This window comes from Lissotriton vulgaris, chromosome 6 (genome assembly GCF_964263255.1).
Source record: "Lissotriton vulgaris chromosome 6, aLisVul1.2, whole genome shotgun sequence".
Taxonomy (NCBI): domain Eukaryota; kingdom Metazoa; phylum Chordata; class Amphibia; order Caudata; family Salamandridae; genus Lissotriton; species Lissotriton vulgaris.
In genome coordinates this window covers 976378883-976393626 of record NC_141694.1, presented here as the reverse complement: position 1 = coordinate 976393626, position 14744 = coordinate 976378883, and the positions used below count along the sequence as shown (strand labels likewise).

Genomic DNA, 14744 nt, shown 5'->3' with positions numbered 1-14744 from the left:
TCTGTGGGAAGGAGGGTCAGCTGGGAGGCGGGAGCGGGGTGGAGAGGCGGGCTGGGAGGCACGACAACAAAATGGCAGCAACAACAAAAGCAAACAGGACGAGATTGGGGCGCAAGCAGGGAAAGCGCTAAGATGTGGGCAGAGGCACAGTTTCATCATTTAAGGTGCCCACAGCTGAAGAAAGGAATGATAATATACTTGACTTACCCTGATGGGATCTAGACAGGCTCAAGTCCTTTTGATGATCTGTAACCCCTGCGGCGATGGCCTTGTGTTTCCCCACCTTGGACGCAAGGGTTTGTATAGTCCTTAGGGGGTCAGGGAGAAGATGTTGGGGGAGTGGCAGTCCGGTGTCAGCCAGCTTTGGAGAGGCACAGGGCCCACCCATGGCCCAGGTGCCTACCGCGCTGGGGGATTGAGAGGCACCTTTTAATGAGCTGAATCCTCCTGCTCCTGGCCCTTCCTCGCTGGCAGAAGGCTTCTGGGATCTGAAGGCCCTCATAGAGGCTGGTACAGCAGCTCGCGCTGTGGAAATGAGAGGTGCCTTTTAAGGCACTGGGCCCTCATGTTCCTGGTCCCTTTCAGTTCATAATAGGTGTCTTTGGAATTGGGGTGAAAATCCCTATTCAGTGGTGAAATTGGGTATTTGATCAGTTTTAAAAATACTACTTTGAGAAAACGGTCATTTGTCTGCCTAGGCCATTTGGTGCCTATAGCCAGACCTGAGTCACATGACTGGGAATAACTGACGGACTTTGAATTCCTCCCGGACAGTTGAATAATAGAGGGATTAAAAGTGCCTGAATGGGTCATCTGCTGGCAGGATGGGGGGAGATGAGCACAGCTCCACTTACACCTGAATATCCTATGCTCTGCCTTCACACAAAGGACCTCACAACCTTGCATTGTTACTTCAGCCAGTTTGGAATCAGGGGAGGTGGGAAATTCCATGCATTACAAAACCACTGCCTAGAAGCTTCTCCCACCTACCAAAACCATGGCACCAGTATATAAAAGAAGGACCTCAGAAACCACAGCTTTAATTGTGCACCTGTGGATACTCTGCCAGGAAGGAGAACTGTTGTGCTGCTACAAGCATTGCCACTCTGCTGAACTGCTGCTCTACAAGGAACTGCTGCCCTGCTGTGCTGACCCTATGCCCTCTTACCAGGGGAAGTAGAACTGGACTTGCAACCTCATCTTGAACCCAGGACCCCCTGAGTGACTCCAAGGGCTAGTCTGCTGTCCTCTTGGTATGACCCTCAGGGACATACAAGGTTCTTCACCAGCTCTTGGACCCAGATGCAGTGTGTTCCTGGCACCCCAAGTGGTGCGCCTCAGATCCTGGATCCTTGGTGCATCACTCGAGTTAAGAAATCGAGCTTTAGGGCTCTTCATGACCACAAACAGTTCTGTTTGCATCCGAACTGCGCTGCTAACTCTGGAAATCAGCATGAGCCGCCCCCGGCAAGTCTCTTTATGCAGCAGCATCCAGGGCCCGCTGCTTACTGCCAATGCGAAGCTCCAGCCTGCCTGTCTGAAACACCTGGCCTGCCCTTCGCGCCATGCCAACCACCGCCATATCACTCTCCTTGCTCCCGCTGACGCTCTCCAATGCGTACGGGACTCTTGGCACAAACTTTGAGAAGGAAAAACTTCAGCAGGACTAATCTGGGACTTTATACATCGCATAGGGTGTGAACTTTTGACTTTGACCCAGTCCACCGTGACCGGATAACCACGGTTGTCACTTTATGCTTTTAGATACTATTTCCCAATTTATTCTTTAAAAATTCACAACTCCGGTTCTACTGATTAGATGTTCGTCATTTTGGTCTTGTTTCATTTATTAAATTAAGCTCCATCTTTCCAATCTGGTGTAGGGTCTTTTCATGCAGTTTGTTCACTCCCTTTCTGTTCAATGTGTTGCACAAATACTCTATGCATTGACTTCAAATTAAGCCTGATTACTCAGTGCTAAGCTGCCAGGGGGTTGAGCACATGTTAATTTGAGGTTTACTTGTGCCTTACACTGACCAGGATTATGGGTGTTGCTTGACCAGGACTCACACGTTAGTCAACCAACAACCCATTTTGTTACATTGAGCATTGTATACATAGACTTCCATCAATCTTGTTTCAAACTGTACCAAAAAAACACTTTCATTAGGTGGCGTACCGAGTTTCATTCTAAGTTAAAGATCATCATGGATGAAAAATTAAAGGGGAAACAGACTTCAACATGCTGTCTCTTGCAAAGAGACAAGACTTATGCAACAATCAAGTGTGGTCAATGGTACTGTGAATAAGTTGGAATCGGCAGGAAGAACTGGAAAACGCGTGACAACTGACAAACAAGGAATCATGTACTGAATTTATTTAAAATCTGCTTTGTCATAAGTCAAAGCTTACATGTCTGTAAACATCAAGATAAACATTGTTTAATTTTACAATTTGCTAGACAAACATGTCTTACCCTGAAAGGATGTGTGTGGTTGTTGCCAGATCTGTGCTTCAAACACTGTTCCTTTACAGTTCACATGATACCCAGTAAACATCTTTCAACGTGGTGCAAGTCAAAAGCAAGGCCATTTTAATGAGTGCAGTTTTCATACCTTAATGATGTAATCCATATATAACAATACTATTGTGAAAAACTATACAATTCAGCAAAATGTAAAATTTGGTCCTGCACTGAAAGACCTTCTAGCCAAGTTGTTTACATATATTCAGTTCACAAGCATGTACACAACAAAATCACTTTAACAACGTTTTATGGTCTATGTTTTAAAAGTATGTTTCCTACTTACACTAAAACATACAAAAATGAAACTACAAAATTGTTTACAGTTGATCTTAGCAAAAAATAAGTTTCATCAAGAAAAATGATTGTTTTTTCAGCCATCAGAAAAAGGAATGCCAAGTAAACAATAAATACAATGTGCTCTCTCCCATATTGACATATTTACACTTGAGTCTTTGGCTTATGTGTAGGTTTCTCTAAAAAATTGTATGTGAGCCACCTATCAAAGCACACAAAATATAGAAAGCTAGAATATATCTGCGACAGTTGAAATGTATAAAGAAAGCATTTACTATGAATTAGCGTTGATTTTTCTTTTTACTCTACAATGTAACATACATTTCATATTTAAAAAAGAAATCAAAATGCCACTTTGGAAAGATTTATACATGCGACAGATCGGCTGTGTTATATTATTGTGAGATGACTGCATATTTAGACACAATAAAATCGCCGTTTGACGCGGCCTGCCCCATCTTCTTGTTGCACAGATCCATGTGGCACAAATTGTCAATACTGGGTACAGTCACAGACAGATCGTATTAGGATACACAATTTGATAAGAAAAATACTTTTTTCATTTAAAATGTTTAAATCCCCAAGATAAAATCATTTCTTTTCACAGCTGCCAAAAACTCGACTCGAACAATAAACAAAGCTTCAAATGGATTGTAGTGTTTGGCAAATCCATGTTGACTAAGAGGACTCAAGGTATTCCAGTGCGACGTCGTAGCAAAACCGGTACTGCTCCTGAAGAATAAAAACAAATGTACATACATTAATTCAGCAACCAACATATACATTCTCAAACACATAGCTGTATGAACTGAAACAAACAAGTGGTATGTATTACCACAACAACCATCTATTGAGAAAGTACAGGGCCTTCTTTATACGGAAAAACGTATACTCATTATTAAACATACATCCAACAAATACATTTTCCTTTTATTAGTCAGAGGCGTTGGCCCATAAGCAGAGGACATACAGTTAATTTAAGAAACGCATGCATTCGGAGGAAGCATTTTTTTAAATGTATTTACGGCAGTTGATGTTAGGTGCTTTCTTTTCAATGGTTTTCCTTTCCTTTCCTAATCAGCCCATTCTCTTCACTTGATAACCAGATATGTAGATTTTCCTCACATGGTTCTCTCTGTAGATATTTTTTACCTGCAGCTTTTAAGTTCAAAAATCAGACACTGACCTTCGGGTGAGAAATCCTATACAGTGTAAGCCGCTACAAATTGACTATTCAGAAGCACAAGTTACTACTTGTGTAACGATATATCTGTAAGAGACATTAGTTAGTGATAGATTCCTTACCTTAGACTATCCCCAGGCGCCAGACTGGATCCGGAAATTTTTGTGTAACAGTAACCTTGCGCGTCGGTAGGCGTGGTCTGCGGCTCCGCATCCGGCGTCGTGATGACGTCGTCTGAGTACTTAGACGCCGCCTCCGCGAGCTGACGTCAGTTCTTAGACACAGCTTTTCCGCGCCAGAAACGCAGAGCTATGCTAAAAACTAACACTGGTGCCTTGAAACTAGGGCCCTGAAAGGGGATGACCTTAACCCTAGATATCGGTTCGCAGAACGGGGAGGATGGGTGGGTCGGTAAGGAATGTATCACTAACTAATGTCTCTTACAGATATATTGTTACACAAGTAGTAACTTGTGCATCTGAAAGAGACATGTTCGTGATAGATTCCTTACCTTAGAATAGCTACCCCAGCAATACCATCCCCGGTGGTGGGTCTGCGAACCAATAATCACACCAGAAAGTCCTGGAGGACGGAACGGCCAAAGAAGCCATCCCTCCGGACTTGGCTGTCCAGGCAATAGTGTCTTGCAAACGTGTGCAGCGAGGCCCACGTAGCTGCCTGGCAACTGTCCTGCAAGGGCACTCCTCTGCCCAAGGCAGTTGTAGTCGCTGTGGCCCGAGTGGAATGAGCCCTCAGCTCAAAAGGGGGTTCCTTCTTCGCCAAGGAGTCACACGCCTGAATACACAAGATGATCAACCGCTAGATGGTCTGCTTGTGCACTGCTTTCCCCTTCTTAGCGCCCACGTAACCAACAAAGAGTTGGTCATCCACCCGGAACTGGCATGTGCGATCCAGATAAAACGAGAGCGCACGTTTTGGGTCCAGACGGAGGAGCCTCTCTTCCTCTCTCGAGGGATGCGGAGGCGGAAAGAAGGCGGGCAAGGTGACGGACTGCCCAATGTGGAAGGCTGTGACTACCTTGGGCAGGATAGAGGGTCTTGTCCGCAACAAAACCTTGTCCGGATGGACCGAAAGGAAAGGAGGTTTACAGGATAGAGCCTGGAGCTCACTCACTCTCCTGGCAGAGATGATGGCTACCAGGAAGGCAGTCTTTAAAGTAAGAAGGCGAAGAGGACAATTGTGAAGTGGCTCAAAGGGAGCGCACATCAGAAAAGTTAGAACCAAGTTCAAGTCCCACTGAGGTATCACAAAGGGCACAGGAGGGAATGTATGCGTGATGCCTTTCAAGAATCGGGTAACAATAGGGGACTTTATTTATTTATTTATTTATTTATGTAGTTTGTAGAGCGCGCAGCTACCCCCGAGGGGGTGTCCCGGCGCTAGAACCTGAACCTCCGGGGGAGAAGAAAAGAGCAGGGAGGGAGTTAGCAGGAATAAATCAGAGTACAGAAAAGAGCCAAGTTTTGAGTCTGGCCCGGAAGATGGATTCAGAAGGGCAGAATCTAAGATCGATTGGCAGAGTGTTCCACAATTTTGCCGCGATAACACTGAACCCTCTGCCGCCCATTCTGGTGAGTCTAAAGCGGGGAGAGATCAGAAGGCGGAGATCGTTGGATCTCAGGGATCTGATGGAGTGGGATATTGAGACTCGTTTTTTCAAATAATTGGGTCCGAGGTCATTGATGGCTCGGTAGGCAAGGGTAAGGATCTTGAACTGGATACGGCTGGCCACCGGTAGCCAGTGAAGCTCCTTACGATAGGCGGAGACTGACTGACGGTAGGGGATATTACCAATCAATCTGGCTGCCGCGTTCTGGACAATCTGAAGCCGGTCTATCAGATATTGAGGGGCACCAGCATAAAGACTGTTGGCATAGTCCAGGTGAGACGTAATGAGAGCATGGGTAACTGTTCGACGGGAGTCCAGAGGGAGATAGGGAAGTATCTTTTTGATCATGCGCAACTTCAGGAAGCAGGCAGAAGTAACTTTATTAACCTGAGTTTTGCATGAGAGGGAGTCGTCAAACTGAAATCCCAGGTTACGAGCAGAGTGAACGGGAGAGGGAGCAGGATCAAGCGCCGAGGGCCACCACCAAGAGGAAGGGATGGAATTTTTCTGATTAAAAAACAGCACCTCTGTCTTGTCTGCATTGAGTCTAAGATGGTTATCAGTCATCCAGGCACTGATGTTGTTGAGGCACTGGCGGAAGTTGGTGAACGCGGATTCCGAGTGGTCTCTGAAGGAAAACATCAGCTGGGTATCGTCAGCATAGGAGACCACCCTGACTCCGTAAGACTCCACAACGTCGGCCAGTGGGGCAAGATAGATGTTAAAAAATAGAGGGCTGAGGGCAGAGCCCTGTGGCACACCACATGACAAGGGTTTATCCTCAGATTTAAACGGTCGCAGCAAAACCCTCTGACTTCTTCCTGAAAGGAAGGACGCGATCCAGTTGAAGGCGGTGCCGCCAATGCCTATCTGTTTGAGTCGGTCAAGGAGGATGGGGTGGGAGACAGTATCAAATGCAGCGGACAGGTCGAGGAGAACCAACATGGCCTCCTCGCCCCTGTCCACGCATTCCCGGATCGTCTCCGATACTTCCAGCAGGGCCGTCTCAGTGCTGAATCCCGCTCGGAATCCGGATTGTGAGTCGTGCAGCAAAGAGTTGCTTTCCAAGTACTCCGTGAGTTGCAGCTGCACGGCTTTTTCCAGGACCTTTGCGGGTTTAGGGAGAAGGGAAATGGGGCGGTAGTTAGCGAAGATAGTGGGATCAGCATCTGACTTTTTCAGGATAGGAATCACCAAAGCCTCCTTCCAAGTGGTAGGGAAAAAGCCATGGTGGAGGGAGGCGTTCCAGATGGAAAGGAAGGAGCTGGCTAACGAAGGAGCCAGCTCTCCCATAAGTTTAGCAGGGACTGGGTCCGAGGGGGCGCCAGATTTGCAGAGGGTGAGTAACCTAATGGCAGCGTCCAGGGTAAGTTTATTGAAGGAAAGGAAGGACGGAGAAGCTGGGGACCTAATGGAGGGAGGCAGGGAGGCTAGCCCTTTAGGGAAGGAGATACAGAGTTTGTTTATTTTTTCAAGGAAGTAGTCAAAGAGTCCCTCGCATAGGGCCTGACTAGCAGAGTTCTGTGTGGCCCTAGCAGGAGGATTAATGAAGTCTTTGACAATGGTGAACAGGATTTTTGACGAGTTTTTGGCATTAGCAATTTGAAGAGAGAAATGGTCTTTCATAGTAATTTTTTTTGTTTGAGGAATTTTTTCAAAGCAGATTTGTAAGTCAGTTTAGCTTCAGGGTCATAGTTTTGTCTCCACTTACGTTCGAGTGCCTTGCATCTGCTTTTTTCCTCGCGGAGGGAGGTGGAGAACCAAGGGGCGGAGGGACGTGATCTAGTGGAGGCAATGATTTTCTGGGGAGCAATGGCATCAATAGCTTTGATTAGGGCGGTATTCAGCCTAGAGACATTTCCATCAATATCAGTGGAGAGGTATTCCGCCTGAAAGTGGAATACTGGGTCCAAAGTGGCACATGTGACCTTATGCCACTTTCTTCCCAACTCTTTCCTGGGGACCGTGGGAGCAGGTTTCCGGCCTTGAACAAAGAAGGTTGATCAGGCAGCCTCAAAAAGGCTGAAAGAGCAGAAAGGTAGCCCTTGATAGGGCCCAGAGCAGAGCCCTGCTGGGCAAGAGAAAGAAGAAAGAGAAAAACCTCAGAAAGAGGGGCAGAGAGAGGATCCACAGCCTTTGCTGAGCACCATGCCACAAATCTGTTCCACCTGCAGGCGTATACCGACTTTGTGGAGGGACGCCTGGCTGCCAGACTGATGTTACAGACTTCAGGAGGCAAGTCAAATGGCCTCAACTGTCGCCGCTCTATCTCCAAGCATGGAGGTGAAGACTAGACAGGTTCAAGTGGAGGACCCTCCTCTGCTGCTGCGACAGAAGGTCCTCCTGAAGAGGCAGACGAACCGGGGGATCGACTGACATACTGAGCAGCTCGGGATACCAGTACCTTTGTGCCCAGTCCGGAGCCACAAGGATGACTTGTGCCTGGTTGCACCTGATCTTCTTCAGCACTCTGGGCAGAAGTGGTATAGGCGGAAAGGCGTACAACAGACCGCAACTCCACTCACGACGAAAAGCGTCTCTGAGCGAGTGCCGTCTTGGAAATTCCAACGCGCAGAACTGATGACATTGCGCGTTCTCTTCGGTGGCGAATAGATCTAACCAAGGCTCTCCCCACTGCAGAAAGAGACCTTGCGCCACGTCCGAGTTCAGACGCCATTCGTGATCCATCATGCACCGGGGGCTGAGTTCATCCGCCCTGGCGTTCAGAGAACCTGCCAGGTGTTGAACCACCAGGGTCACGCCCTGATGTTTCAGCCATTGCCAGAGGCGCAGATCCTCCTGGCATAGGGTCCACGACCCCACCCCGCCCTGTTTGTTGCAGTACCACATGGCGGTGGTGTTGTCCGTGAACACCTGCACTACACTTCCTCGGACAGAGGGGAGGAATGCCTTCAGTGCTAGACGAATCGCCCGCAGCTCCAAAAGGTTGATATGGAGCCGAGACTCCGCCGGAGACCAGAGGCCTCTGATCTCCGCCTCTCCCATGTGGCCTCCCCAGCCCTGGAAGGACGCGTCCGTCACAACTACGTGCTCTGGTTGGGGAAGGGAAAGGGATCTGCCGCTGACCCAATCGCGGTCCGTGAGCCACTACTGCAGCTGTCTCGCAGTGCCCTCCGAGATCAGGACATGGTCGGACAGGTTGCCCTGATGCTGGGCCCACTGAAACTTCAGGTCCCACTGCAGAGCCCGCATCCGCCAACGGGCGTGATGCACCAGAAGGATGGAGGAAGCCATCAGCCCCAGAAGCCGCAGCGTCAACCTGACCGAGACTCGGGATAAAGGCTGAAAGATTGGAATGAGAGCCTGTATATCCCGAACCCGCTGTTCGGGTGGGTAAACCCGAAACTGCGCTGAGTTGAGAACCGCTCCGGTGAAAAGGAGATTCTGAGAGGGGCACATTTGTGACTTCGGCACATTGATGGAGAACCCCAGCTGGTGCAAGAGGTCTGCCGTCGTCTGGAGGTGGCAGACGACTGTCTGGGGCGAGCCCGCCTTCAACAACCAGTCGTCGAGGTAGGGGAAGACTGAAACCACTAACATGCGCAGTTTAGTGGTGACCACCGCCGTCACTTTTGTGAACACCCGTGGGGCGCTGGTGAGGCCGAAGGGGAGCACTGTAAACTGAAAGTGCTCATGGCCTACCGTGAACCGCAGGTAGCGCCGGTGGGCCGGCAGGACGGGGATGTGGAAATAGGCGTCCTGCAAGTCCAACGCTACCATCCAGTCTCCTGGGTCCAGGGCAGCTAAGACCTGAGCCAGAGTCAGCATCTTAAACTTCTCCTTCCGGAGGCAGCCGCTGACGTTCCGTAGGTCCAAGATAGGGCGTAGGCCCCCTTTACCCTTCTTGGGTACCAGAAAGTAGTGGGAGTAGCAACCATGTCCTACTTCTGGCCCAGGAACGCGCTCAATTGCCCCCTTGGCCAAGAGGGCCGAAACTTCCTCCTGCAGAAGTCGCAAATGATCCCCCGATATGCGGTGGTGTTGCGGTGGCATGGCTTGGGGGGTCGTCTCGAAGGGGAGGGAGTAGCCCCTCCGGACGATCTGCAGCACCCACCTGTCTGAAGTGACAGTGCCCCAGTGAGAGTGGTGATGGTGAACCCTGCCCCCCACTAGCGTCACATGGGCCGAGAAGCACGGACTAGGAGGGTTTAGAGGCAGATGCTGCAGGGGAGGTTGTTGACTGGCCTCGCCGTGGTCCCCGACCGCCGCCATGGCGATTTCCACGGCCGCCACCGCGCTGGATGGTAGTCTGCGGCGTGTGGCTGGCAGCACGTGTGGGGGCGCCCCTTCCTTGGCCACGAAAAGAGCGAAAGGCACCCGTTTGCTGGCGTGGGGCCGAGAGGCCCAAGGACTTGGTCGTAGCCCTGGAGTCCTTAAAGCGCTCAAGTGCATGGTCTGCCTTGTCGCCAAAAAGGCGACGGCCATCAAACGGCATGTCCAGCAATGTGTTTTGGACATCAGCCGACCTCAACCAGGCGTGGCGTCTAATCGCCACCGTCATTGCCATCGCTCTACCTAGTGAGTCGGTGGTATCCAGGCCACACCGGATAGAATATTTGGCTGCATCCCGGCCCTCCACAAGGGCTTGGCCGAGTTTGGCCCGTACCTCCAACGGACACTCTGGCAGCACTTCCGCAACCGTATCCCACACAGAGTGGGTGTAGCGGCCCAAGAGGCAAGCGGTGTTGGAAGCCTACAGTCCCAGACTAAGGGAGAAGACCTTTTTACCATACATCTCGTACCTCTTGGATTCCCTGTCCGGCGGAGCCGACGGGAAAGCGGTCTGGGAAGTGGATGCCTGGATGACCAGGCTCTCGGGGGTGGGGTGGGTGGACAGGAAAGCTGGGTCGCCCGGGGCCAGGCGGTGGCGTCTGGCCACGTTCCTATCTACGGGCGAACCCGTTGCGGACCTGGACCAAGTGCCCAAAAGAACGTCGGTCAAGGCCTCATTAAACGGCAGCAGAGGCTCCGAGGGGCATGACTGCGGTTTAAGGACCTCAGTGAGGAGGTTAGTCCTCACGGCCGCGACGGGGAGCTCAAGGCTCAAGGCCTTGGCAGCCCTCATCAACACCACACCGTATGTTGCCCCCTCCTCCGAAGCCATGGTAGGAGGCGAGACAAAACCAGTGTCTGGAGAGGTGTCCAGACCACTGGCATCCCAAAGGTCACCTGTCCAGTCCTCTAGAGGCTGACACTCTCGGGTCAGAGGGTCCTCAGACCCCTCCCAATACTCCTCATCACCCATCTCCTGAACTTCAGGGTTGTCAACCAATGGGGCCGGTTCATTGAAGTGAAACTTCCCAAGCGCCGTCGAAAGCGGCGCCCAGCGGCGCCGTTCCGACGTCGGAACCGGAGCGAACGAGGCATCGGGGATGGCGCCACCCGAGGATGGCGCCGGAGGTGACACCTGACGGACCGACGCCGGGGGGGGGGTTCGTAAGGTCCACCGGCGACGACCCAGATCCCGAAGCGGTTCCAGTGGGGTGCCACGGCGCCGGGCCCGAAGGCGCCGGCAGCGTCGGGGCCAAAGCCCCCGACCGCTAGGAGCCCCAGACGGGCCCGTTGGGCCCGAAGGCTCCGCGGAACCCGTCGGAGGAGAGGGGGACCTCATGGCCATGAAGAAGCGCTCGATCTCCTCCGGCATCGCGTCTCGCCCAGGGACCGGAGGGTGTGGGGCTGGATGGGACGCCCGCGACTCCGACGGAGCCGTGTGGGTGGTGCCACCCGAACCCCCAGCCACGTCGCGCCAGCGTCGGGGGGAGTCAGAAGAGCAATGACGCCTCTTCGACTTCTTGTGTTTCTTACCTGATGACGACTTCGACCCGGAGGAGTGGTGCCAACTCCCAGAGCTGTGGTGGCTCCGACCCCGCGACCTGTCCCTCGACCTCCCGTGGGACCGGGACCTCTCGCGGCGCGGGGCCGACTGCCGGAGTTCGAGTCGCCTGCGGGACCGCTCCCGCCTGGCTTTCGAAGAGAGGGCCCGGCAGTCAGAGCAGGCCTTGTCGTCGTGGTTGAAGCCTAGACAAGTTATACACAGGTGGTGAGGATCCGTGACCGTCATCGTGCGGTCGCAATCCTCGTAGTGCTTGAATCCAGGCATCCCTACGGCACCGATCGGAGTCGTAAGAATTCGAGCAATGATCAAAAATGACCCAAAAAGTTAGTCAAAAATTGACTACGGGTTACTGCTTTTTCCAGATCTGCGCTTGCTGGCGCGGAAAAAAGAAGAACTGACGTCAGCACGCGGAGGCGGCGTCTACGTACTCTGATGAGGTCATCACGGCGCCCACGACGCCGACGACGGATGCGGAGCCGCAGACGACGCCTACTGACGCGCAGGGGTACTGCTACGCAAAAATTTGCGGATCCAGTCTGCCGCCTGGGGATATTCTAAGGTAAGGAATCTATCACTAACGTGTCTCTTTCAGATATGTATATCAACGTGGTAAATATAACAAAGGGGTATGAACGAAAGCTGATCACCATGCTAAGATGTGTTGAGAAGTTTTCCCAGACATAGGTATGTAAAATGAGGATTACAACCAATGTGCGCTTTGTATGCACAACCAACTGGGAGATAGACGCATCATGTGCAGAATGCCCAACTCGTTCAATAAAACAGCATCAAGTCGTGTAATCAGGCATGCCACTAGAAGATCTGAGAGGCTGACACACACACACTTAAAAAACATAAGTGTCAATAGAGTGATGTCTGGTTCCATCATTAGTTGTGTTTAAGTACCACACACATTTAAAGTGCCATACTTGAGTTCAACAAACATAGTGAAGGTTAATGGAAGACCCAGGGGCGGCTCCTCTACTAGGGCGGAGGAGCGTCAAAACACTGCTTTCTCGCAGTGCGAGAAGCAGAAACATAAAATGGTAATTACCATTTTATGTTTCTGCTTCTCACACTGCGAGAAAGCAGAAGGGTTTGGTTGCGGGTGGGCGGGCTGCTCTGCAAGCAGGGCTGAGCAGGGCTGGGCAGGGGACGAGGTGTGTGTCCACTATTGAGGGCGCAATGACCGTTTGGTCTTTCCTCTGGGGCCGCCCTAATCAGCCATGCGCACACTGCCCTTTCTCCATGCAGGCTGCAATGCATCCTACATGGAGAAAATGGCCTCCCAGTAAGCCCCTGGCTGGACGGTGTCCACACCAATCACAACGCTGCCATTGCAGCATTGTGATTGGCTTAGGGGAGGGGAGGGGAGGGAGGCTGCCTGCTTCCTGTTCCTCCAGAAGAGAGGAGCCAAGAAAATGTGGGACGCGGCCGGCGGACCGGTACTTTTATTTATTATTAAATTTACCTCCCCCGATTAATGCCGGCCGCAACTGGGAAGACCTTTTTTCTATGGCTTACTACATCCACGAAGCACTAACCTCAAAAACCGTGAACCATGAAACGAGCCAGCGCTGGTCACCAGGAAAGGATGATCCTGGGATTGTGACAATGAACTCATGGTTTAGTGACAAACACACCAACTGAAAAATGTATTTGCTATAGGGGCAACACCATCCATTGTACACCATTGATGAAAAAACACATTGCAGGAGTTTGAAAGCTTCTAGATTAATGAGCCAAGCTGTAAAACCTAACCACTTAGGAATCAAACTAGCAAGAAAAAATATTTGTTGGGAACTTTGATATCTAATAGACCACTGGCTCTCTAAAGGTACTAGCAAATCGCACAATAAGATGAAAAGGATTTTATTTCCAAGAGGCCTTGTGACAAATGCAAATAATTTTAAAGTCTAGAGATCAGCCTTTTCGAACAGAATGATCTCGTAGATGAGTGTGGGTGAGGATGTTCAGCTTTGCCTTCTATGTCTGGTTGCATCTATCAACAGGTGTCTCCAACAAGGGACGGACACACTAGTTCAATCTTCCAAGGGAGATTCGGGTGGACAGAATCCTAGGTTGGTGGAAGAAGCTTTTAAGTGTCAACTAGAAAAGTGCCTCTCAGCGTGTGCGCACACTATAACAAAGAATCTAAGTGATCCTCGCAGCCGAGCTTCACCTGCTTCAGGAGTATTCACAAGTCATAAAATGCCCCCAAGGGCTCCTTATCTTTCTTATACCCTTTAATCTCTAGAACCCTGATTAATCGATTCGTACCTCTAACCTATACTCCAGCTGCTACTATAACTGACCCCTTCTTACCCACTCATTGCTCATCCCACAATACATAATCCATCCACCATTTTCTTACAGCCCCTACCCTTGTAATTGTCACCCTTCTAAGCCACCAATCTCTCCCTCACCCTACCCATCTACTACTCCCTTTTCCAATAACCCTACCCACCAAACTACTCCTGAGCCCTCACATAAGTACTCCTCACCACTCCTTATACACAGCCTTCCATATTTCCCAACACTTCTAACAGTCCTTTTATTATCTAATATTTCTCAACCTTTCTTAGATCCCCGTCCCACTCCCCTCCTTCTCTCCCATTCGTTCTATGCTTCCCCTTCACACTCCTCATGGATCACATCTACTGCGTCTTCTTAGACTCTATAGCCTGCATCAATATTTTAGTTTAATCTGTGTCTAGCACACTTCACACACACACACACACACACACACACACACACTCTTGATTCCATCTATTAAAAAAGTTGAGAGCCCCCCCTCTTTTCTCATTCCCCCTCCTTATCCCTCTCCTCCCCTCACGGTGGATACTCTGTTCCTTCTACGACATTCGATACCTCTCAGCTGCCCGTCTTCCTTCAATATACATTCTCTACGTACCTGCTCTCCTAACCACTATCACTAACCATGACAAAGACCTAATGTACCTCATGCAGCCTGACAACAGGCTTTCCACTTCTCCCTCAGCTCCTACATCCACCGTCACTCTTGCTCATTAACCCTTTCTAACCATTAACTACAACAATACCCTCTGACCACCTCTCGCTATTCAATAACCAACCACAACACAAATACAATCAGATTTCCACCTAACCCTCAGGACCTACTGTTTATCACAGAAAACCAGCTAGGTGACTAGGCACTCCGATTTTGCAGTTCATCCATTATACCTGGATATGGGATACTCACACATAAGCACCTCAAGAATAAGGGGAGAAG

At 50.4% G+C, this 14744-nt stretch overlaps 1 protein-coding gene across 7 annotated transcripts in view; it reads right to left on the bottom strand.

Moving 5' to 3' along the window:
* Window positions 1-2348: 2348 nt before the first annotated feature.
* PTPRK (protein tyrosine phosphatase receptor type K) overlaps window positions 2349-14744 on the bottom strand; it is a 1685403-nt gene continuing 1673007 nt past the window's right edge. For all 7 annotated transcript variants that reach the window (XM_086927009.1, XM_086927007.1, XM_086927008.1 and 4 more), the window contains one exon: window positions 2349-3553. In XM_086927009.1, the coding sequence (XP_086783135.1) occupies window positions 3500-3553 (54 nt within the window). In that variant the 3' untranslated portion in view covers window positions 2349-3499. The remainder of the gene's footprint in view (window positions 3554-14744) is intronic.